A 24,865-nucleotide genomic window follows, 5' to 3' on the forward strand; every position below is an offset into this window, starting at 1 on the left:
GTGCCTGCTCCCTCTGTGGGCTCAGACTGCTGGTCGGAAGGGGCCTGGCGTGGGCTAACTTCCCGGCTGGCCACTGGGTCCTCCAGAAGCCTTCTGCCCTTTTCAAGCAGTCTTAAGAAATTTCCTGTTCTATGGGGTGTTAGTGACTTTTTTTTTCCTGGTCGCTAGGTGGCGCCAGAGATCTCTCCTATTGTCCTTGGGGGGCTGTTTTTCGCCTCCCCCCACCCCGTGGGACAGGGAACAGAGCGGGAATAGTAGGGTACATCTCAACAGCTTTGGGGTGCTGTGTCTGCCTTGTGCCCCACCGTCGTGGAGAACCCACGCCCCGAATTTTCGTGCCCCGGGTCTCAGTTCAAAGCCCTCAGTTCCAGGACGCGGGCTGTAGCCCAGTTCAGTGGCGCGGGGATGGCGCCTTTTGCACCTGCTCCCGTGCCTGGGCGCCTGGTTCCTGCTTACTCAGGGAGGGACCTTCACCTCAGTGAGGACCTCCGCGTGTCTCCCCGCAAGCCTAGGTTGCAGGCGCGGGTACCTGGGCAGCCGCGATCCAGGTCTGCATTTGCTTTTCAAGCGCGCCGCTTTTCCGCTTTTCCGCTTTTCCGCGCAAGCTTACCGGCAGCCCGGGCTGTGTGCGCGTCTCCCGGGGTCTTTGTTCTTCTCTAATGGCGCCCGGAGCCGTTCGCTCACCGCCGCGGCGAATCCTGCAGGGTTCGCCTCAGCTCCCGTTCACGGGGTGTGGTGGCTGCAATAGTTCCTTTCCACTCACAGTCACGCTTGCTGCGTCGTTTGTTCTTGTTGGTCGTTTTGGTTTGTTGTTTTCCTCCTCTCTGCCTCTGTGGGCGGGGGAGGGGAGCAGGGTTCTGCGCTTCCCTCCCTTCTAGTCCTCTTTTATGGCCACTTTCTTCTTCGGGTAGTTTGCTGGAGTCACCCGTTTATCTTCCGTGTCCCAGTTCTCACTGGGACCTGCCGCTTCTCCTCCCTATTAACTTTTTTTAATGGGAGATCTTACTCGCAGCGTCTCCTCGCCGCCATGTTGCTCCGCCCCCCAAATCGAGATTAGGTTGTTTCTTTGCGTTCTTTCTTGTTTCTTGATATGAGCCTGCATTGCTATATATTTTCCTCTTTTTACTGCTTTTGCTGCATCCCATACATTTAGGAAATTGGTGTCCTCCTTGTCATTCAATTCAAAGAATTTTTTAATTTCTTCTTTGATCTCCTCGTTAGTCCAGTGGTCTTCCAGTAGTGTGGGTTTCAATCTCCATGAGGTAGGAGAGCTCCTTGCCTTCTTTTTATGGTTTATTTCTAATTTGATGCCTTCCTGGTCAAAGAAGATGGTTGGTATGATTTCAATCTTGGTGTATCTGTTGATGTTTGGCTTGTGTCCCAGTATGTGACTGATTCTGGAGAATGATCCATGTGCACTTGAGAAAAATGTGTACTCAATTTTTTTGGTTTTAGTGTTCTATAGATGTCTGTTAAGCCCATGAACTCTAGATCCTTATTTAGAGGTTTAGCGTCCTTACTTATTTTTTGTCTCGTTGATCTATCCATTGTTGATAGTGGTGTATTGAAGTCTCCTACTACATATATGTTTTCTTTGATGTCTGTTTTCAGAGATGATAATAGTTGTCTGATATATTTTGGTGCTCCTTCGTTTGGTGAGTATATGTTAATGAGTGTTATTTCTTCTTGAAGTATTGTCCCCTTGATCATAATGTAGTGACCATCTGGGTCTCTTTTTACCTTTTTGAGTTTGAAATCTGTTTTATCTGATTTAAGTATAGCCTTCTTTTTTGGTCCATTTGCTTGTAGGATTGTTTTCCATCCTTTTACTTTCAGTCCATTTTTATCATTTGTAGTTAAGTGACTTTCCTGGAGACAGCAAAAGGTTGGGTTTTGTTTCTTAATCCAGCCTGCGACTCTGTGTCTTTTTATTGAAGAGTTTTAGTCCGTTTACATTTAGAGTTAATATTGATATGTTAGCATTTGTATTTGCCATTGTGTTTGTCTTTTTTCTGGTTTTATTTGTTTGTTTGTTTGCTTGTTTATTTATTTATTTTTGTCTTGTTTCATTCTTATTCATCCCTCTGTTGGCTTTAGGACTCCTTGTAGTAGTTTTTGGAGTGGGGGTTTAGTTGTAATGAATTTCCGGAGTTTCTGTTTGTCTGGGAAGGTCCTTATTCTTTCTTCATAGAGGAAGGAAAGCTTTGTGGGATAGAGTATTCTTGGTTGGCATTTGTTGTCTTGGAGTCTGTTGATTATGTCCCTCCATTCTCTCCTTGCCTGTAGTGTTTCTTCGGAGAAGTCTGATGTCAGCCTGATCGGTTTTCCTTTGTATGTTATCTGTTTCTTCCCTCTTGTCAGCTTCATTATTTTTTTCTTGTCTTGGATTCTTGGGAGCTTTACTATTATGTGTCTTGATGTATTTTTCCTTTCATCATGGAAGTTTGGTGTTCTTGCTTCTTGTATGTCTATTTTCAGCTCCTTCTTCATGTTTGGGAAGTTCTCTTCAATTATTTCCTTCAATATTTTCTCTGTTCCTATGTATCTCTCCTCTCCTTCTGGGATTCCTATAACTCTTATATTTCCTTTCCTCATGGAGTCAGAAATCTTTCTTCATTCTTTTTCATTTGTACTTCTCTTTCCTTTTCTGTTTTGGAGAGTGGATATTGGACAATGTCTGCCACGCATTCAGAATGCTACATTTAGGGTTGATGTCAGAAAGTGGTGGTAAAGGGAGAGAGCAGAGACAGAGTTTTTCAGAGGCTTTCTAGTCATTTCCTCCCCCCCACTTCTCTCCCTTGCATAAATATGCACTGGGCATCTGTGTGCCAGGCGTACTGTCAGGCACCAGTGATCCAGCATCTTGATGATTCCTCTCCCTTCAGTTATAATTTAATGGGAGAAACAGACAGGGAAAATGATATAAATATTTATGGGTTTTTCTAGGAAGGACTTTAACAAGGCACTATGATTGAGATACTGGGTAAAGGATGGAAAATGATGTTACTTATTTATCTAGGGATGAGCAGGAAACAGCCTGTGGATATCTGGGGGAGCTATTAGGCAAGGGGGAACAGCAGGTGGAAGGGCCCTCGAGGTTAGCAAAGGGTCTACCACTGCTGGATGGAGAACATGATGAGGATGACAGGAAGCAGAGACGGCCAACCTCTATAGACCAAAGCAGACACATCCAGCACATCAACAAAAAGAAATATAAAAACCATATGATAATATCAATAGATGCTGAGAAAGCTTTCAACAAAGTACAACACCCATTTATGATAAAGGACCTTGAAATTCTCGGGATACAAAGATCCAACCCTTTGGGGGTTTTGCCCTTTTCTTTCTACTAGAGCATATCCTGGGCTTTGCTCCCTCAGAGCCTGTGAGAGGCTCACCTGGTCTTTGTCCCCGCCCTGTCCATGACTGTAGACCTCCCAGCACTGGACTGTCTGTACCCAGGTCCGAAGGTTAGAGTGACTAGAGGCTGCCCTTGGTACCCTCACTAGTGCCCCTAGCCTTACCAATCCCCTTCTCTCACTTTGTCTTTCAGCTGCAGGGAAACCCAAGGCCCAGAAGCTCAAGTGCTCATACTGTGACAAGTCATTCACCAAAAACTTTGACCTGCAGCAGCATATCCGAAGGTATACCGGCTTGGTGGGGTCGTGGCTCCTGGGCAACCCAGGCTGGGCACCAGTGTTCAAAATGGAGACAAAACTCCCTTCCGATCCCCTAGCCTGTTGGTGACCCAGGCCTATCCGATCTGTCACAGTTTTCAGGCCTTCAGTCCAGGTTGGTGGAGTTTCCCCTCTGCTCTCAGGAGCAGTGGAGGATCCATGAAGTCTGAGGGACCTGTAATGAGGGAGGTCCAGTCGCAGCAAAGTCGGGGGAAGAAATGTCCTTGAACCAATAGGGACTTTGCAGGCATGAGGACATACTCGGTCCTCACCTCTGCAGAAAGAGTTCACAGGGGCTGCCCTGCCCTATGAACAGAAGTAAGAGAGCTCTCTCCCTCCCAGAACTGTTGTAATACCTGTTGTCCAGGAGCAGGCATGGAGGTGTGGATTTGTTCACTGTTCCTCACAGAGTGGGATACATTGGTACAGGAGATTGTAGGTGGTTCATGAATATGGTATTGAAAAATGCTGAGGACCTCCCCTGGTGGCGCAAGTGATTGAGCGCAGTGCTGTGAAGCTGTCCACAGCTTCTGCAGTGCGGGTTCGATCCCGGCCGACTGGCGAGATGCCCACATGGCATGGCAGACCTCTCCTGTCTCGCCCGCTGCTCCCTTCAGTAGTGTATTTCAGTCAGTCTGCCTGTTCTGTTCCCTGCTCTGTCTCTGGTGAATCTGCTTACCCTCCTGCACATCTGGCATGTGCTCCAGTTCTTGTATGCATGAATAAATAAATCTTTCTGGGAAAAAAATGTGAAAGACACTGTGAGAAAATTATACTTCTCATAACAAGAACATCTTGTTATGGACACTTCTTAATGCTGCTCACACATTTGCTTATCTTTATAACAGAGAGGAGAGAGAGCTAGCTCACACCAGGAGCCTCAGATTCAAACCTTGATCATTCAGGTAGTTGCTGCAGCCCAGTAGAATGTCTAGCAGCATTCCTGACCTTTAACCATCAGGTGCCAAATGTTTCATGGAGGGCAAAATCTATCTCATTTGGGGGCCACTGGTTGACACTAGTGCTGTCCAAGCAAAGATGCAAATGCCCAAATTGGCTCTATCCAAGAAACGGGCATGTGTAACCATGTATTGGGCACTAGAGCTGGGGCTAGCGTGACAGAGAAATTGAATTTTTAATTTTTTTTTAAAAGTCTGCATTTTTTTTTTCTAAGATTTATTTATTTATTTATTTATACAAGCACTGGGTACAGTTAGAAGCGCGGGAGGGTGAGAGAATTAACCAGAGCCAGAGTGGGGAGCAGAGCAGGCAGAGGGACCGGAGTACACTGCTGAGGGGAGCAGCGGGTGGCAGAAGAGGTCTGCGTGCCATGTGGGACCCTCCTCCGGTGGCTGGGGAGCAGCCGGGGATCGAACCAGCGCCACAGAAGCTGCGGGCAGCTTTGCAACCCAGTGCTCAACTGCTACGCCACCAGGGAGGCCCTGAATTTTTAATTTTAATTTCTTTATTTATTGGAAACTTTTTTTTTTTTTGAAGATTTATTTTTTTATTTATACAAGCACTGGGTACAGTCAGAAGTGCGGGAGGGTGAGAGAATTCTCCAGAGCCAGAGCAGGGAACAGAACAGGCAGACCGACAAAATACACTGCTGAGGGGAGCAGTGGGCGCGGCAGGAGAGGTCTGTCGCGCCATGTGGGACCCTCACCAGCGACCAGGGATCGAACCAGCACTGCAGAGGCTGCCAGCAGCTTCGCAGCCCAGCGCTCAACCACTGCACCACCAGGGGAGGCCCAGAAACTTGTTTTTTAATCAAAATAACTGGTTTATAACTATGTATGTTTCAGGTGTAGATCTTAATATTGTTTTATAAATTATTACTTTTTTGTTTCTTTGTATTTGTTTTTTTTAAATATTTATATATATTTTACAGCATTGTTCATTTTTGTACAATATTTGCTGTCTCCTCTCAGGTGTAGTCACTGTAAAATTCCCACCACCAGTTCTGCCATGCACCATCACCATAGTCCCTTGTGCTCTTCCCTCCCATTGTTATCCCTCTTCCTCACCCTCCCCTGCAGAATGTCTCTGATTTATAGTTGCCTGTTAATTTATTTAAATTTATTATTATTTGGTTCCCCTATATTCCTCCTATACGTGAAACCATCTGATATTCTTCTTTTTCCTTCTGACTTATTTTGTTTCTTTGTATTTATAATAAGTGGTTTTCCATATACAATAACATGTATGAAGCTTTGCTGGTAAATTACTTTACATTTTGAAAAAGTGAGTCAATTTGAAGAGAAATACTAAATAAAGGGTCAGTGTCCTGTGCTGTGATGAGTAGGATTTCTCCTTCAAGTAATAGAAATTCCTGTTTGAATGAGCTTAAGCAATTAGGAGTCTTGTATCTCACAATATGGGATGTTCACAGAAAAGGTCAGCTCCAGGGCTACTTGATTCGGCTGCTTAGTAATATCACCAAGCCAGTGCCTTTCTGCCCCTGGTCTGCCTGCCTCAGCAAGAAGGTTTGTCCTCATGGTGTCAGAATGGTGGTCTGCAATGTCAGGGTGCTCTGTCTGGGCCTTCCTGGTAGCCGGGACCCCTGAGCTGAGGCCACATGCCAGTTCCTACACGTAATTGCTCATGAGACTTGCTTCCCACAGTCACACCGGTGAGAAGCCCTTCCAGTGCATTGCATGTGGCCGTGCCTTTGCCCAGAAGTCTAATGTCAAGAAACACATGCAGACCCACAAGGTGTGGCCTCCAGGACGCAGTGGTGGCACCGTTTCCCGAAACTCTGTAACAGTACAGGTCATGGCTCTGAACCCCAGCAGGCAAGAGGATGAGGAAAATACAGGTGGGTAGAAGTGGGGCGCACCATCCTCCCCACAACTCTCCTTTTCATGGGTTTTTTGCTAACTATATAATCTTGGACAACTGCTTTGCCTCTCTGAACTTTAGTCTTTATAAGATGGGCATAGGATGAAAGGAAAGATGACAAACACGCACCTCTTTTTTTTTCAACCTATCATTCCAGGCAGTCACAATCAGATGATAGTAAATTAAAGCCTATTTGACCCCAACAGAGGGCCGCCAAAGCCCATTATACTTTGTAGGAGTCTCATCTGAGCCATCGCTTATCCCTGAGCTTATGCTCCTATCCCTGGTATTGGTTTTATTCCACTCCTGCATGAGAGTTGAGGACTTACTAGGCCTAGAGCAGCACTGTCCAACAAAATATGTACAATTATAGCTAATATCAGTAGCTATATAAAAATAGTAAAAATTAATTTTAATTATATATTTATTTAACCTAATATATTATTTTTAACACAGAAAGAAATTACTGATGAGATATTTTATATTCTATTATATACTGTTTTTGAAATTCAGAGCATATTTACATTTATAACACACCTGAATTCAGACTGGCCATATTTTGAGTTCTCAGGTACCATATGTGGCTTGTAGCCACTCTTTTGGACATGGTAGTCCTGGGATCTTCCTGTGCAGCCCCAGAGTATGCAGTGCCAGCCAATGAAGGAGGGGTACAAGATACATATGACCCCTTTTGTATGACCTTCTTGTTGGAACTAGCCCTACTGTGTGCTTAGCCATGCTGTGTGTCTTTTGAGTTCTTGTGAGCTCCTTGGAGAAGAAATCATTTCTTTCAGAATTCCCAGGGTTTAACAGTTTAGCATAGGCTCATGGAGGCCTACTGTATGCTAAGCCCCTGGGCCTACAGAAACAAGGTCAGAGCCCCTGTCCTCAGGGAAGGTACTTACACAGATGGTTGTAATTAGAACAAGGAGCTGGGGAAGCACAGTGAGTATAGGTAGGACTGATAGTCAGGATTATTTTTTTTAAGATTTATTTATTTATTTATACAAGCACTGGGTACAGTCAGAGGCATGGGAGGGTGAGAGAATTCACCAGAGCCAGAGCAGAGAGTAGAACAGGCAGAGTGATGAAGTATACTGCTAAAGGAAGCAGCGGGCGGCAGGAGAGGTCTGCACGCCATGTGGGACCCTCGCCTGGCGGCCGGGGATCGAACCGGTGCTGCAAAGGCTTCGGGCAGCTTCACAACCCAGCGCTCAACCGCTGTGCCACCGGGGAGGCCCGAGGGTCAGGATTTTTAACCACTGCAGCGAGGTCTAGAGTGTCCAAGGGGAAGGCCAGGGAGGAGAGACTAGGTAATAACTGTTTATCATTGGGATGTAAGTGTTTCAATACTTTGGTACCTGGAATGGCTGGATCAGTTCACACCAGTTGAATGTGGGTACAGTGCCTCACCTACGGTGTCCAACATGAAGCATGTGGTCGGGGCGGGTGGCCTTGTGGACCATGCAGAAGGTGCTCTGGGAATCCTTCCCGAGTGGTGTGGCTTTCTGCCCTGACTCTTCCTTTGCCTTTGGCAGTGACTTGCCTCCCTGGCTTTTTCCCTTTCCCCACAGGGTTGAGTCAGACCCTGTCGAGTGCCCCTCAGCCCCAGGCCTTGTCCACAGCAGGTGAGGATGAGGGGGACAAGCTGGAGACCAAGCAGGTCGTCCTCATCGATAGCTCCTACTTGTGCCAGTTCTGCCCCAGCAAGTTCAGTACGTACTTCCAGCTGAAGTCCCACATGACCCAGCATAAGAATGAGCAGGTAGGTGGGTGGTGGTCTGCAGGGGCCACAACCACTTATCATGAGCCTTGGCTGGTTCTGGGGTCTTGAACACTGCCTAGAATGGACAGGAATAAACTGAGGTCCATTCCTGAAATGTGTGGATAGTTATGTGTCATTTTGTCACCTGTGCAGATCTGCTTAGCCATCTCTGCTATCACAGTGCAGAGTATTCTCTCACCACAAAGATCTCCCTCATGCTGCCCCTTCATAGTCACACCCACCCTTCTTCTTCCAACACCCCTGACCCCTGGAAACTACTAATCAGTTCTATGTTTAATTTTGTCCTTTTGAGAATGTTGTATAAGTGGAATCAGACACTATGTGGCCTTTTGAGATTCACTTTTTTTGCTCAGTTTAAATTCTCATGAGATCTGGCAACAAAACCCATGACTTTGGGGTTTTCTATTCTACTTGAGGAATAATTACTTACAGTTGATCATTTTTCTATAAGTTAAATATGAACTTTAGAGAGTGGTTTCTACTCAATAGCAAATTGTCAAAACAAGCCATACTCCCCAGAAAGAGAGGTCCCTGGGCAGGCTTGTTAGAAGTTCTCAAAGTGACATTCCCGGACCAGCAGCTGCAGCATCACCTAGGCATTTGTTAGGAATGCACGTATTCAGGCCACCCATACCTGTTGAATCGGATACTATGAGGGTGGTGCCCAGCAACCTGTACTGTGACGCATGCTCAGGTTGGAGAGCCACACTCTGGTATGACAGCAGAAGGATGTGATGTCATCTTGTCACTGTCTTCCCAGTTGTGGGATAATTTTTCTCAATATGCCCAGGCCACACAGAGCCTGAGGGAAGGGTAATGAATGGAGTCATTATTACCCCAAGAGCCGAGGACACACTCATCAAAATAAAACCAGGGCTCCAGCAGCAAGTTGCTCTCCTAACTCTCCTCGCCTGTCCTGCATTTTCCCTCAAGGTGTACAAATGTGTGGTCAAAAGCTGTGCCCAAACGTTCCCGAAGCTTGACACCTTTCTGGAGCACATCAAGAGCCACCAGGAGGAGCTGAGCTACCGCTGCCACCTCTGCGGCAAGGACTTCCCCTCGCTCTACGATCTTGGTGTGCACCAGTACTCCCACAGCCTCCTGCCACAGCACAGCCCCAAGAAGGACAGCACCGGCTACAAGTATGTGCACATACCCTCTGACACCCTTCTCTCTGCCAGGAGCCCAGTGATCTGCAGACTTGGTGCTCTGACTGCTCAGAAGCAGTGAGACACTGGACTAGTCAGAGCAGGCTGCTATGACAAAATACCATAGAGGCAACTCTCCTGCCCACCTGTGACTATGGAAGCGCCTCTCTTTTTCTCACTGTCCTTTCAAAAGGTTAAAAAAAAAAAAAATACCCCGGAGGCATGATCTCTTCTTATAAGGGCACTAATCTTATTGTGAGGACTCTATCCTCATAAGTTCATCTAAGCCTAATCACCTCCCAAAGGCTTCATCTCCAAATAGCTTCACACTACGGACCAGGGCTTCAGTAAATGAATTCTGGAAGGGCACAGTTCAGCCCAAAGCAGTAGTGTTCTTCCCATTTTGAAGATGAGCACTCTGAGACTCAGGGAGGGGCCTCCCAGAGTACATCGTCAGCACAGAGTTGAGATTCAAACTAGTCTGAGACCTTTGAAGCTCAGCTCTGGTCTTGGGGTTTGCAGGCTAAGAGTTGGTCTCAATGCTGATGGTTCTAAGCCTGCAGTTGATTGCTTCTCCCATGTTTTCTTGCCAGGGCTAGAGGGCCAGTGGCCTTTTATAGCCATTGTTGCTGCTGGCCTGAAAGTCAGGTCTGAGGAGGCAGGTCACCATCTGGATGGCCCAAGAATGGAAGGATGTCTTGGGGAATGGAACCACCTATGGGTGTGTGCCTGTGTGCAAATCCCAGCTCAGCTACACACCACAAACTCAACAGATGACTTTAGTAAGGTATTCAGCCACTCTGAGCCTCAGTCTCCTCGTCTGTGAAATGGGGATAATTGTGGTGCCTACTCTGTTGGACTATTTGTAAGGGTCAAATAAGATGACCATGAGGCACTTAGACATGATGCTATAATTACTATTTGTGTAATTTAGATGTAAATTTGGCTGCATATAACAGAGATCCAGAATAATAGTGGCTTAAAAAAAGTGAGAGTGTATTTCTTTCTCATGGTAATGTTTGAGTGGGTGTAGTGGCTTCATTTTTCAGGACTCTAGGCCCCATTAGTCTGGCTGCTCTGCCCCTTTGGGCCACATTGCCTTGAACTGCCTTTTGGTGCCCCCCCCTCTGCCAGCCACTCAAGTGAATTTCATGCATGCATACACATGTGTATATATGTATGTGTATAAATAGTATATTACCTTTTCCTTTTGAATGATTTACTGACTTTTTTTCTAGTTATAAAATTCATCCATATTTAATGCATAGAAAATAAATAACTTTTCAAAAACCTACCCCAGAATAAAAAACCCTGCCATCTAAAAATAACCCTTGTTAGTCTCTTATTCCATGTCTTTTGGTATATATATGTGTATCTGTAATAAGCTTATAGATGTAAATATCACATGCTGTATTTGAGCCAGGTCATTCCAGATATCCTGTCTCCCCCACCAACCTGGAAGATCTCTGTCCTTTGGTAGCTCTGCTCCTACCCAATCGCCTTCTTTTCTCTGAAATGGGTGAAAATTGATCATCACCCCATTTTTCTGTTGCACAACTTCCAAAGCTCACTGAAACTTAATAGGATTGCCCTAGGACCTCGCTGGTGGTGCTAGGGATTAAGTCGCAGCATTATGAAGCTGTCTGCAGCTGCTGCAGCACAAGTTCAATCCCCGGCCTGCCAGGGTGCTAACCCACATGGCACAGCATACCTCTCCTGTCTTGCCTGCTGCTGCCTTAAGCAGTATATTTCTGTCAGTCTGCCTGTTCTGCTCCCCGCTCTGTTTCTGGTAGATCCTCTCACCCTCTGAACTTCTAGCCTGTACCCCAGTTCTTGTATGCATAAATAAATAAGTCTTTAAAAAAGAAAAAAAAAAAGGGCCTCCCCAGTGGCACAGTGGTTGAGTGCTGGGTTACAAAGCTGCCCGCAGCCTCTGCAGCACTGGTTCGATCCCTGGCTGCCGGGCAAGAGTCCCATATGGCACACAGACCTCTCCTGCCGCCTGCTGCTTCCCTCAGCAGTGTACTTCGTCTGTCTGCCTGTTCTGCTCCCTGCTCTGGCTCTGGTGAATTCTCTCACCCTCCTGCGCTTCTGACTGTACCCATTGCTTGTATAAATAAATAAATAAATCTTTAAAAAAAAATAGGATTGCTCTAGGCGCTTGGTATCACCACTGAAAACTGTAATTTGGACATCTTTGCATTTCAGTGCAAACAGACCAGGCTCATCCTTTTAAATTGCTATTCCGAATTCTGTCATATGCGACTGCTGTTTAACCTGTCCTTTATTTTGGGAGAGTTGGATTATTGCCAGTTTGTCATTATTACAAACAATTATGCTGCAGGAATCACTTTGGACGTGTATGTTTGCTCATTTGTAAATAAGTTCCTGAAAGCAATTTTGCTGTTGAAGATCAAATGGTGTTTGAAAAAACATTAGTTACCTAATTCAAAAAATAATTGTTATGTGCATACAATGCAATATTTATTTTTAATTTTTTAACACCTTTGCTTAAACTTTATTCTTTTTATTTATTTATTTTTTTTTTTAAAGATTTATTCATTTGTTGATGCAAGAACCCGGGTACAGGCCAGATGCATGGGAGGGTGAGAGGATTCACCAGAGACAGAGCGGGGAATAGAACAGGCAGACTGAAGAAATACACTGCTGAGGGGAGCAGCGGGCGAGACAGGAGAGGTCTGCTCGCCATGTGGGACCCTCACAGGCCTGCCAGGACAGCTTCACAGCACTGCGCTCAACCACCTGCGCCACCAGGGGAGGCTCTACAATACAATATTTAAATAACTACAAGGGATCATAGAATGAACAGACATTCCCTGTGCACCCTGACCCATAGGCTTTCAGAACCCTCTTTAAACTTTGACATAAGTTTAGACTTCACCCAGATTTCCTAAGTGTTGACTTTGACGATGTTTGCTTTATTGTGTCCTGAGCTGTATGAGGATACCTTGCCAACCTGATGCCTTTCTCTTTGGTGTGTGTTTTCTCGAACCAAAGATACCTACATAAGCATGATGTAGTTATCAAAATCAGAAAGTTAAATCAATACAATTCTGTTGTCTAATCTACAGACCTTATTCAAACATCTCTAATTGTTTCCATAACATCCTTTACAGACAAAAGAGAAAAGTCTTTTCTAGCCCCAAATCTAATCCAGGGACACACATTACATTCAGTTATTGTGTCCTTTTCATCTCCATCAGGCTGAATATGTGCCTCATTCTGTCTTTGTCTTTCTTGAACCTGGTATTTTGAAAGCTTGCAGGCCAGTTGTTTTGTAGAATGGCCTTAGTTTGTTTGATTGGATCTCAGGACTGGATTCAGGATTAGCACTCTCATCAGGAACATCACAAAGGACTCTGTCCTTCTCAATATGTCACATTAGGAGGTCGGACATAGTTTATCCATTGCTGAGGTGTTACCTTGGGCAACTTAGCATTTCTTAGCATTTCTAGCATTATCATTAATGATAATTGATAAACTATCTCCCATACAAACCTTTGTCTCCTCTCTGCTGAGACCTATGAGGGATTCTTGTGTTGTCCCACCCCACCAGCCTGCGAGGTCTCAGCCTCTTAGTAGCTCAGCTCCCCACCCCACCTCCTCTTTCTTGCTAACTCAAAACACTGATACAGCCTGTGGTTTTCAGTGTATTGTCTAAGACGGTCCCCTGGGCCTGCCACAGGGACACCTGCCTCTGAGTTTCCCATGGGTGACTCTAGTGGGCAGATGGCAGGTCCATGTTTCTCTTGTCATGAATTGCCCCCCTCATTCCTCACTGGTAATTCATCATAAAAGGGTCCATTTGCTGGCAGGTGTTTTGGTGGTAGGGAGATGGTGGGGTGTGTTTTTCCTTCAGAATAGTTTGGAGCCTGAAACTGCTGTTCTGAAGTTGTTAATTGCTGTGATGTATGTTAACAGTAAGGGCCATGTTTACAGAATTTTACGGTTTATGAACTCTGTGGCATAGTTGTATCATTTGACTTTTTTTTTTAAATGATACTTATTGAGGTAATGTTGATTTATGAGACTGTATCCTTTAGGTGTATAGGTTTGCATGTCTGCAAATGTATGTTATCACACCATGCCCACCACCAGAGCACTAATAATAATCCCCCACCCCCGTCCACTGAGTTCCCTCCATCTTTACTGTCAATCCCCACCCACATCCCACCTTTTGGTAGCCTCAGTTCTGCAGTTGCATTTTAGGGGTTTGTTTTTGTATGCAAATTTGCTTTGTTTTATGTTCCACATATAAGTGAAGTCATCTGGTATTTGCCTTTCTCTGTCTGACTTACTTTTTTTAGATAATCCCTTCCAATTCTATTCATATTGTTTCAAATGGCAAAATTTGTTCTTTTTTCATAGCTAAACAATATTCTGTTGTATATATGTACCACACCTTCTTTATGCGCTCATCTGTCTTTGGCCACTTAGGTTATTTCCATAGTTTGATTATTGTAAATAGTGCTGCAGTAAACAGAGACGTGCATATATCTCTTTGAAATAGTGCTTTTGTATCCATTTGGTTGATACCTAGGAGAAGGATTGCTGGATCACATGACAGATCTGCTTTTAATTGTTTTGAGATGCCTCCATACTGTTTTTCTTTTTTTTTTTTTTTTAATTTTCTAGAGGCATGTCTTATTTATTTATCTATTTGTTTGTTTGTTTGTTTGTTTGGTTTATACATGCACTGGGTACAGTCAGAAGCCGGGAGGGTGAGAGAATTCACCAGAGCCAGAGCAGGGAGCAGAACAGGCAGAAGGACCGAAGTACACTGCTGAGGGGAGCAGCGGGCGGCAGGAGAGGTCTGCGCACCATGTGGGACCCTCCTCCGGTGGCCGGGGAGCAGCCGGGGATCGAACCGGCGTCGCAGAGGCCGCGGGCAGCTTCGCAACCCAGCGCTCAACCGCTGCGCCACCTGGGAGGCCCCATACTGTTTTTCATAATCTGGACTAGTCTATATTCCCACCAACCCCTGTTCTTTCTGGCCTCACAGGTGTGAGGTGATAGTTCATTGTGGTTTTGATTTGCATCTCCCTGATAATAAATGATGATGAGCATTGTTTCATGTGCCTGTTGGCCATCTGTATGTCTTCTATAGAGAAGTTTCTATTTACAACTTCAGTCCATTTTTTGATCGGGTTGTTTTGTTTTTGTTGAGTTGCATGAGCTCTTTGTAGAGCTTGGATATCAGCCCCTTGTTGGATATATAATATGCAAATTTTTCTCCCATTCAGTAGGGTGTCTTTTTGTTTTAATGATAGTTTCTTTTGCTTTGTGCAGAAGCTTTTTGGTTTGATATAGTCCCATTTGTTTATTTTTACTTTTGTTTGCATTGCTGTTGGAGTCAAGTCCCCAAAGACTTCACTGAAGCCAATACATTAAAGTGTTTTTTTTTTTTTTTTTTTTTTTTAAAGATTATTTATTTATTTATACAAGCACGGGTACAGTCAGAAGAGAATTCACCAGAGCTGAGAGCAGAACAAGCAGACTGACAAAGTATACTGCTGAGGGGAGCAGAGGGTGGCAGGAGAGGTCAGGAGAGGTCTGTGGACCATGTGAGACCCTCGCCCAGATGCTGGGGATCGAACCAACACTGCAGAGCTGCGGGCAGCTTGGCAACCCAGCGCTCAACCACTGCGCCACTGGGGAGGCCCTACATTAAAGTGTTTTGCCTGTGTTTTCTTCTGTGTGTTTTATGGTTTCAGGTCTTACACCCTAATCTTTGACCCATTTTTGCATTTTGTTAATTTATTTTATTTATTTATGCATACTAGAGCTGGGGTGTAGGCCAGAGTACAGGGTAGGTGAGAGGATTCACCAGAGACAGAGTGGGGAGCAGAACAGGCAGATCTACTGAAATACACTGCTGAGGGTAGCAGCAGGCGAGTCAAGAGAGGTGTGCTGTGCCACGTGGGTCACCTCCCTGGCCAGGGATCTAACTTGTGCTGTAGTGGCTATGGATAGCCTCATAGTGCTGCATCTTGATCCGTTGCACCACCAGGGAGGCCCCATGTCTCTTATTTCTTTTAACAATATCTTACCATTTTCATTGTATAGGTCTCTCACCTTCTTTGTTAAATTTATTCCTAGGTACTTTTTGATAGTTCATTATTTGCATATGAGAATGCAACAGCCTTTTTTTTTAATAATATTTATTATTCATACATACAAGAACCAGGATACAGGTCAGATGTGCGGGAGGGTGAGAGAATTCACCAGAGACAGAGCGGGGAACAGAATAGGCAGACTGAGTGAAATACACTGCTGAGGGGAGCAGCGGGCGAGTCAGGAGAGGTCTGCTCCGCCGCAACAGACTTTTGTATATTGATTTTGTAGTTGTGTCATTAGACTCTGTGACAAAATTAGTGAATGAACTAGTGACAGGTACATTTAGGATTCCTACCCCATTTTATGAATGAGGTAACTGAGCGTCAGAAATGGAAAGAAGCCAGGCCTGGATTCTTGCCTGTCTGACTCTTTTCATGTAAGAGAGTCTCACCGGTGTTCAGCCCAGAGTAGATATTGTCCCTGCCACCAGAGCCTACCTGCTAGTAGAGGAAATAGATAATAATCAAGTAAGCAAATAAATAATTCCAGATAATAAGTGCTGAGAAGAAAATAAAACTGTGTGATATAACAGGGAGTGACCAGGGCATGGGGCCCCAAGGGATAACTTGAGACAAGGGTGGTCAGGAGGGACCCTCTGAGAAGGTGACCTTTGAGATGAGACATCAAGAATGAGGAAGTGTGACCTAGGGGATGAGTGTTCAGGTGTCAGGAGCAGCAAGTGCAAAGGCCCTGAGGTGGGAATGAGCTTGGTATTTAAAGTGCATTAAGGAGGCCAGGGTAAGTGAGGTGGGCAGTGGAGAAAGATCAAGTCTGAGAGATGGGAATGGATCAGGCCAGCAGGGCCTTATAGGCCAAGGTGGTGACTTTTAAGCAGGAGTGTGACATAGTCTGATTTTCATCTTTAAAGTTTCTCTCTTGCTTCTCTATAGAGAATGGACTACAGGAGGCAGTGGGGCAGGGAGGCCACTGAGGAGCCTGGCACACACACACATGTCTAAGTGAGAGAGCCATTGGCAGCTCACACTGGGGCAGGGTCAGTAGCAAGTGAGGAGAATGGATGAATTTGAGAATGACGTAAATATAGAGTTACGCTTCCTAATGTTGGCCCTGGGTGAGGGGAGTGGCTGGTTCCTATACTTGCTGAACAAGCCAAGCTTCACACACTCTGTCTCCTGTCCTGCTCCTTCCCATTTAGGTGTGTCAAATGTGTTAACAAATACTCCACCCCTGAAGCCCTGGAGCACCACCTTCAGACTGCCACTCACAACTTTCCCTGCCCACATTGCCAAAAGGTGGGTACTACTGCCCTTTCCTGGCTGGGGTGACAGTAGGGGACAAGGAGGTGGTGGAGTGATCGCCTTCCTCTCTCCCCCCCACCTATCTCAGTCTATATGGTGCATGCAGACAAAGCATGGGGTTGTCTCCATTGATGACACTTCACCTTTGAAGAGTCAGCTCTACCTGCCGGTCTCACCCACCAGACATAGACATGGCCATCCAGGACTGCTGCCGGGCCAGGCTGCACTGACATGAGGTCTCCTGGGCTCAGGCCCAGTGTCTGGTAGACAACTCAGATATCTTACTGTCCTTACTAATGTTGATTCTTCTTTTCAGTGGATCTGGAAGCTGTCCCTTAAAATCACTAAATATCCAGGCAGTGTTCCAATTTCCAGTTGTCTCAGAAACATCACTTTATAAAGTCTGTTTATTTGAATCAGGTCCATATATGGCAATCAGTTGATCCAACTAAAGTTTCTGTTAATCTACAGATTTCCCTACCACAGCCCCACCCTCCCCCCCATTGTTTTTCCCCCCCTAATTTATTTCTTAGAGAAACTGGGCCATGAGGCCTGTGGAATTTCCTGAAGTCTGAATTTTGCTGATTGCCTCCCCCTGGTGTGTTTAACGGATTTCTTTGCTCTACTCATTTTCTTACAACCTTACATGGTAGACTTTCCAGGACAGCCCTGGTTTCATTTCAACTTCATTGTAGATGTTTCTAATTATGAATAAGCCTAATTTGGGGATTTGAAATTTGTGGTCCAAATAAAAGTTATCACAAATTGAGCAAGAACTATGCTATTCTAAGCATTTTATATTAATTGACTCTTTTAACCCTCGGAGGTAGGCATTCTTTTACCTTCCTCATTTTATAGATGGGGAAACCAAGGCACAGAAAGCTCACCCGGGAAGGAAATGGAGCAGGTGGGTCTGTGCCCTTGACTACTTCTCTGTATTAAATGAAAAAAATAAATGAATGTCCTTGCTGTACTGGGAGGAAGGAGATTTTACTGTGTTTTCTGGCTTCTTAATTGCCTTTCTTTTTATTTTTTCAGTTATTTGTTCTTTTTTTTTCTCTTCTTGTTATTCAATCCTTTACTGATCAGACATTTGATTCAGACCCTGAATCAGGAAAACCCCTTTCTATCCTCTCAGAGAGCCTGTCTAAACAAAGTGATGTAATTCAGTGGGTTAAATGATGGCTCTTAAAATGTGGGTGAACATACAAAGCCAGAATTTGCTTTGCCTGATGTGCATTGGGGGGTCAGGGAGGGCCTCATGGAAGCAGCTGCATTAGGTCCTGAAGAATGAGTAGGGATTCTTCAGGCTAGGAGAGAAAGACCCTCTGGGTAGAAAACAACCTGGACTGAGGCTCAAAGCAAGAATGATTTGACTGGGTTTATGGGTAAGTAGGGGAACTGGAAGGTTCTAAGGACTGAGTCTGACATTGTGGACCCTCATCCCTGCTGGCTGGAAAGGAAGGGGTTTCCATAAAGGCTGGAAAGGAGGGGCCTCTGGAGGTCAGAAGATGGTGAGGGCTGGTAAGTCAGCTCTGACTCTAAGGTTGCTCTTCTGCCAGGTGTTTCCTTGTGAACGCTATCTGCGGCGTCACCTGCCTACCCACGGCAGCGGGGGCAGATTCAAGTGCCAGGTGTGCAAGAAGTTCTTCCGGCGAGAGCACTACCTCAAACTGCATGCTCACATCCACTCAGGTGGGTACCCTGCCTCCCACCAACTCCTGCCTTGCCCTTTTCTTTCTTCTACCTCCTTCTCTCTTCCTCTTTCCACCCACCCCACATATCCATCTTGAACTCCCCGTACCCTCCTGTTCCCTCTTCTGACCAGAGGTTCCCACCAGCCTAGAGCAGAGATAAGCCCCTGGAATTTGCTGGGGGCGAGGGATAGGGGAGGACTCTTGGCACTGGCCACCTGAGAGTCAGCCCCCTCAAACTATTCTAAGCTCCTGGAGGTGGGGATGGCTATACTCACTGCAAAAATTTTCACCCAAACTGAATAAAACCTCTTCTTGATTCTCCAATTGAGAAACATTGATATTTTGTTTTGTTTAATCTTTAGATGATTTGTCACTAGTTTAAAAATTCCAGTGTTTTATTTTTTAATTGAAAAAGAACTACAGATTGAGAGAACCTGAGGAGATTTTGACAGTACAAATGCACAGATAATGAAAAATAATAGACAATCCAAATGTTTTTTATTTTTTTACTATGACTTAGGGTAAAAAAGAAGAAACTAGGGGAACCCAGGAAACATGTATACATAGAATATATTGAAGCAAAAGTTTTACAAAGCAGTAGTTTCTGTTCAGTTCAATTTTAGTTTTTAAAATAACCACCAACAGATTGTGACTCGCAATTTGTAGTTTGAAAAATATTCCTAATTCGCCCTCCCCAAGGTTGCATGCATGAGTGGCCTAGTCTGGGTCACTCTAGTCCCAAACTAGTACAAGCTAGTACAAAACACGTGCTTACATTTATACAAATGAGTACAGACTGTCATTCTGTTACGTATCTTTTTTTTCCTTCACTAATCAACATGCCAAAATGTTAGTACTTTTTCCCAGCTGCATAATATTCCTCTGTGTTTTCACTTTTAATTTAACCAGTTCCCTATGGATAGACAGTTAAATTATTTTTCAGTGTTAGTGTGTACACACAATGCTGTGTGGATCCCTTGGAAAACTGTGGGAAGTATATCTGCTGTGTATGTCCTTAGCAGTACTAAGTTTGGGACGCTGAAAAAGTTCTGAAAATGGATAATGGCAAGGGTTGCACAACAAATGTATTTAATGCTACTGAATTGTACACTTACAGATGGTTGAAATGGTAAATTTTATGTGTATTTTACCATATAAAAGAACAAAATATGGGGCCTCCCTGGTGGCATAGTGGTTAAGTCTCAGTTCTGTCATGCTGTCACTGCTACAGCCTGAGTTCGATCCTGGCCAGGGAGCTGACCCACATATGGCACAGCAGCTCTCTCCTGTCTTGCCAGTTGCTCCCCTTAGCAGTATATTTCAGTAGATCAGCCTGTTTTGCGCCCCACTCTGTCTCTGGTGGATCCTCTCACCCCCTGCACCTCTAGCCTATACCCCAGTTCTTATATGCATAAATAAATAAAAAATAAATCTTGAAAAAAACTAAAATATATATTATATATACATTTTATTTTTTAAAGGTTTATTTATTTATTTATTTGTTCATTCATTCATTTATTTATACAAGCACTGGGTACAGTCAGAAGCACGGGAGGGTGAGAGAATTCACCAGAGCCAAGGCGGGGAGCAGAGCAGGCAGAAGGACTGAAGTACACTGCTAAGGGGAGCAGTGGGCGGCAGGAGAGGTCTGCGCGCCATGTGGGACCCTCCTCCGGTGGCCGGGGAGCAGCCGAGGATCCAACCGGCACTGCAGAGGCTGTGGGCAGCTTCGCAACCCAGCGCTCAACTGCTGCGCCACCGGGGAGGCCCTACATTTTATTTTTTTCAAAGATTAGTTAAGCACACAAGAACTGGGGTATAGGCCAGAGATGTGGGGGTGTGAGAGGATTCACCAGAGACAGAGTGAGGAGCAGAACAGGCGGATGTACTGAAATACACTGCTGAGGGGAGCAGTGGGCGAGACAGGAGAGGTCTGCTGTGCCATGTGGGTAGCTCCCTGGCCGGGGATTGAACTCATGCTGCAGAGGCTGCGGATAGCTTCATAGGTTGTGTTTTAACCCCTTGCACCACCAGGGAGGCCCTATATACATTTAATTTTGATAGATATTACCAAATTTACTCTCAATAAGATTTTTAAAAATAAGTAATGCTTATTATAAAAATGGAAGCAGTATAGAAATACATGAAGAAAAATCTTCCCCTTAATTGCTGCTGGCGATTTGATGTGTACTGTTCCTGCACCTTTCTTCCTACATACTCTGTATATATAAACACCTATGACTAGGGTTTTTTGGAGTGTGGGGATTATTTTTTTTAGGGCTGTATTAAACTGTTCTACAATTTTCTTTTCCCCTAGCAATATGTCCAGATCTTTCCACATCATAAAACACAGATTGATCTTAATCTGTTCAGTGGCCACAGAGCATTCCATTGTAAGAACCAGAATTTCTTTAATCACTGGATTAGCGTTTTTCAGAAATACATTCCAGGGGGAAAGCAGAGAGGAAATAATGGCAAGAAATCAAAGCATTTCATTAATAGTCCTTTTCCAAAGGGCAGGTTGAATTGTGACCCCTTGGCCCCTGAGCTCTGTCAGGTGAGATCTGTTCTCTTTCCCCACCCCAATCCACCCTGGAAGAGTTTAGCCACAGGATGGTCTGGGCTGACTCAGGTGGGCTGTAGATTGCCCTGCTTGGCTGGAATTTGGTCTTCCCCCAGTTATGGACCATGAACTATAGGACCAGTTTTTTATCTATAAAATAGGGGTTGTGGTAGCACTTATCTCATGGTTTGTTGCACGGATTCAATTAATTAAAGTGTAATCCACCCCCTCTATGGTGGACCCCGTTGATGTAAGTGCCATGACCACTCATTGAGTCACTTGCCCCATACCTTAGATTAGTCCTTGACCCCTCCCTTCCTCCCACACCTGACAGGACAGCCAGTCACTGTCAGGGTTACCCATTCTGCTTTCTGGACATCGCCTGTACTCCACCACTTCCTGTTTCTTGTATTGGCCTCCTTTACACTCCCCTCATCTCAGCCTGTTCTTCACACGCAGCCAGAGGATGCCTATCAGACTCCAGTCAGACCCTGTCCCGCCTCTGCTCTGCCCCTTCTGGTTTCTTAATTGGCTCAGTAAAAGCCCAAGTCCTTACCTTGGCCTTCTGGGCCCTCCCTGTTGGGCCTGGCTGCCTCACTGACCTCACCTTCTGCCTCATCCTCCACAGTGGCCTCCCTGTTATTTCCCAGACACACCAGTGCCCCCACCTTTCCTCCTGCCTGGAACCTCACTCCCAGATTCCACACAGCTCAATCCCTTGTGCCTTAGGTCTCACCCCACATGGTGCCCCATCAGAGACACCTTTCCTTACCATCCTATCAAATATCATCCCCACTTCTCCTTGGCCAAAGTCATGAGGAATGAGAGACTATTTTTCTCCCAAGCCACCTCCCTAGAGGAGCTGCTGCCCTCTCGTTGGGGCCCCTGTGCCCCGTACTCAGTCCATCTTATGAGACCCTCAATCCCATCTGTGTCCCCTACTGCAGGTGAGAAACCCTACAAATGCTCAGTGTGTGAGTCCGCATTCAACCGCAAGGACAAACTGAAGAGACACATGTTGATCCATGAGCCATTCAAGAAATACAAATGTCCCTTCTCGTGAGTACAGACTGGCGTGGGGGGAGGGGACAGATTTCTCTTCCACTGGTCGGACAGAATGATGTCAGGTGTGGGGCTGAAAGCCCTCTCTCCTTTTGTCCTAGGTTCTATCTGCCTGCTTCACTCCCCACCCTGCTTCCTGGCCTAGCCCTTACAGTGGACAAGGGGGTTTCTTGTGCCCAAGGCCAGTAGAGCGACTGGCTACAGGGTCCCGAACTTGTCAATCAACCCCTGACCTGTGGTTTTGGGTTCTAGGACACACACTGGCTGCAGTAAGGAGTTCAACCGACCAGATAAGCTGAAGGCTCATATCCTTTCCCACTCTGGTAAGTAGCTTGTAGACCTGCCAGGAAGGTCTGGTTCAGCTCAAGCCCCCTGAAGCAGGCCCACCATAAGAGCAGACACGTACAGTAAGGCTTATTATCCTGCCTGAGGTACACTTAAGCCAACACACCGCCCTCATGTGAGCCATGAGCCAGGCCAGTGTTAGGGTCCTTGGAAGGCACAGAGAGAGGTGAGTCAGATTTAGTCCCCCAGGTGGAGGGGGATGTTCTCCTGAGAGGAGGCAACAGAAATTGCGATGAAGGTGTAGATCAGCTATAGAGGGAGATCAGATTCTGACTGTTTAAGACCTGGCCAGGAAGGTCCCTTGGTCTCCTTGGCAGAAGAGGGCAGCTGGAGCGTAGAGGAGGGATCTCCAAGCCTCTCAGTTTCTAGGGGCTCCACCAAGCTTCCTCCAGGGCTGCTGCTTCCCCAGGACACCTTGGCTGACTTTCCATTTGGTCTAGGGTTTCTCAACTTTGGCATTATTGATATACTGGACCAGATAATTACTGGTCATGGGGAAGACTGCTCTGTGCCCAAAGCACTGCAGGAGATTTAGCAGTAACCCTAGCCTCTATCCACCGGATGTCAGTGGCACAAGTCAAAGTGCCACTTAAATGGAGGCTTAAAATCTCCCCTGATTAAGAACCACTGGTTTACAGAAAGGATTTAGTGGCTAGAGAAAGTTCAAAACTGGGAGAGTCAATCGAGGACTTAGAGACAGAAGGCCTGGGTTTAAGTCTTGACACTACTACTATGTTGCTGGGCAGCCCCAGGCAGGTCATTGCCCCGCCCTGAGCCTCCATCCCAGGGAAGCTGTGGGAGCTGTGGACCAGGCTGTGTGGGGTGGAGCTGATTTCAAGTGGACATGGAGGCACCAGCAATTCGTTCAATTTTGAGACCCAACCATGTATCAGGGACTGGGGTGTTCTAGGAGATCAGGCCAGCAGAACCCTTGGGTTCAGAACCCATGGTCCATTTCAGGAAAGCGAGTGTGGCTGGCACAGAGCGAGTGGCTGGGAGAAGGTGGGAAATGAGACCAAAGGGAATATGACCCAGTTCAGGCAGCTGTTTCTGAGGCCAAGTGAGACTGGGTTTCATTTCAAGTGCAGAGGGACCATTGATGTCAGTGAGGGTCTGAGCGCCACTCATTGACTTCCCCTCATTCCCCAGGCATGAAGCTCCACAAGTGTGCCCTGTGCAGCAAGTCCTTCAGCCGCCGCGCCCACCTCGCTGAGCACCAGCGTGCCCACACTGGCAACTACAAGTTCCGCTGTGCTGGCTGTGCCAAGGGCTTTTCCCGCCACAAATACCTCAAGGATCACCGCTGCCGTCTTGGCCCCCAAAAGGACAAGGACCTGCAAACCCGGAGGGCCCCCCGGAGGAGGGCAGCTCCCCGCAGTGGCAGCACTGGTGGGCGCAAGATGGTGACCCCCCTCCCTGACCCTTTGGGACTTGAGGAGCTGAAGGACGCAGGGGCTGGACCAGTGCCAGAGGCTGCCCCTGGCAAGCAACCCTTCTCAGAGTCAGATGCTGTGCTGTCCATCGTGGTGGGTGGCACAGTGGGGGGTGAACCTGAGCTGGTAGTGCCTGGGCATGCTGAGGCCTTGGGCTCCAACCTGGCGCTAGCAGAGCTGCAGGCTGGTACTGAGGGCCCGTGTGCCATGCTCGCTGTGCCCGTCTATATCCAGGCCTCCGAGTGATAGACTCTTGCTGTTTGGGTCCACAACCTGGCCTGATGTTCACCTTGGATCCGGGGCCCCTTGGGGCAGACTAGAGATCCTTCCCAATGGAAGCAAGCCCTCAGCTGTGTCCCCTTTCCTGCTGGAAAGTCCTACAATATTCTGGGACCTGGGGCAGGGCTGCCTATGGCTTCCCGGCACCAGCAATGGCAAGAGAGATGGTTGAGGCTGAGAGGCCCGGGTTCTGGCTGGTACAGGCTGGTGATCCGGCCCTCTGAGACAGGAGACAAGGCAGTACTGCCCACCCCATGGAGCTGCCTCTGGGTAGCCTCTGATGAAGCTGTTCTTCAGGACAACTGACATAGTGGGAACCATTTTCTGCTGAACTTTTTCACATCTGGTTCCTCACAGCATCCCCAGATGACCCTGTGATGTAGGCATTTAGGATGCACTCAAGTGTCAGGGTTACGAATGCAGCTAACACCCAGATCTGGCTTCAAATCCAAGTGCTGCCACTCACTTGCTGTGTGACCTTGGGTAAGTCACTTCACCTCTCTGTGCCCCATGTTCCTCATCTGTACAGTGGGACTTATGACAGTACTACCTCATAGGGCTGTCATGGAGTCCAGTCTGATGAAATACACAAAGGGCTGGATATAGTTCTGGCACTCAGCATGCCCAATAAATGTTT

General features: G+C 46.3%; 1 protein-coding gene across 3 annotated transcripts in view; it reads left to right on the forward strand.

The window, feature by feature from the left end:
• The window catches only part of ZNF341 (zinc finger protein 341), a gene marked incomplete at both ends in the record, with an annotated part of 48,898 nt that extends 24,703 nt beyond the window's left edge, over window positions 1–24,195 (forward strand). For all 3 annotated transcript variants that reach the window (XM_084247461.1, XM_084247459.1, XM_084247460.1), the window contains 9 exons: window positions 3,554–3,644; window positions 6,302–6,495; window positions 8,093–8,283; window positions 9,238–9,446; window positions 16,747–16,843; window positions 18,412–18,544; window positions 22,057–22,168; window positions 22,424–22,494; window positions 23,666–24,195. In XM_084247461.1, coding sequence (XP_084103587.1) covers window positions 3,554–3,644; window positions 6,302–6,495; window positions 8,093–8,283; window positions 9,238–9,446; window positions 16,747–16,843; window positions 18,412–18,544; window positions 22,057–22,168; window positions 22,424–22,494; window positions 23,666–24,195 — 1,628 coding nt within the window. The remainder of the gene's footprint in view (window positions 1–3,553; window positions 3,645–6,301; window positions 6,496–8,092; window positions 8,284–9,237; window positions 9,447–16,746; window positions 16,844–18,411; window positions 18,545–22,056; window positions 22,169–22,423; window positions 22,495–23,665) is intronic.
• Window positions 24,196–24,865: the final 670 nt, after the last annotated feature.

The sequence above is a fragment of the Talpa europaea genome (genome assembly GCF_964194135.1).
Source record: "Talpa europaea genome assembly, chromosome: 11".
In the NCBI taxonomy this organism is placed as follows: Eukaryota; Metazoa; Chordata; class Mammalia; order Eulipotyphla; family Talpidae; genus Talpa; species Talpa europaea.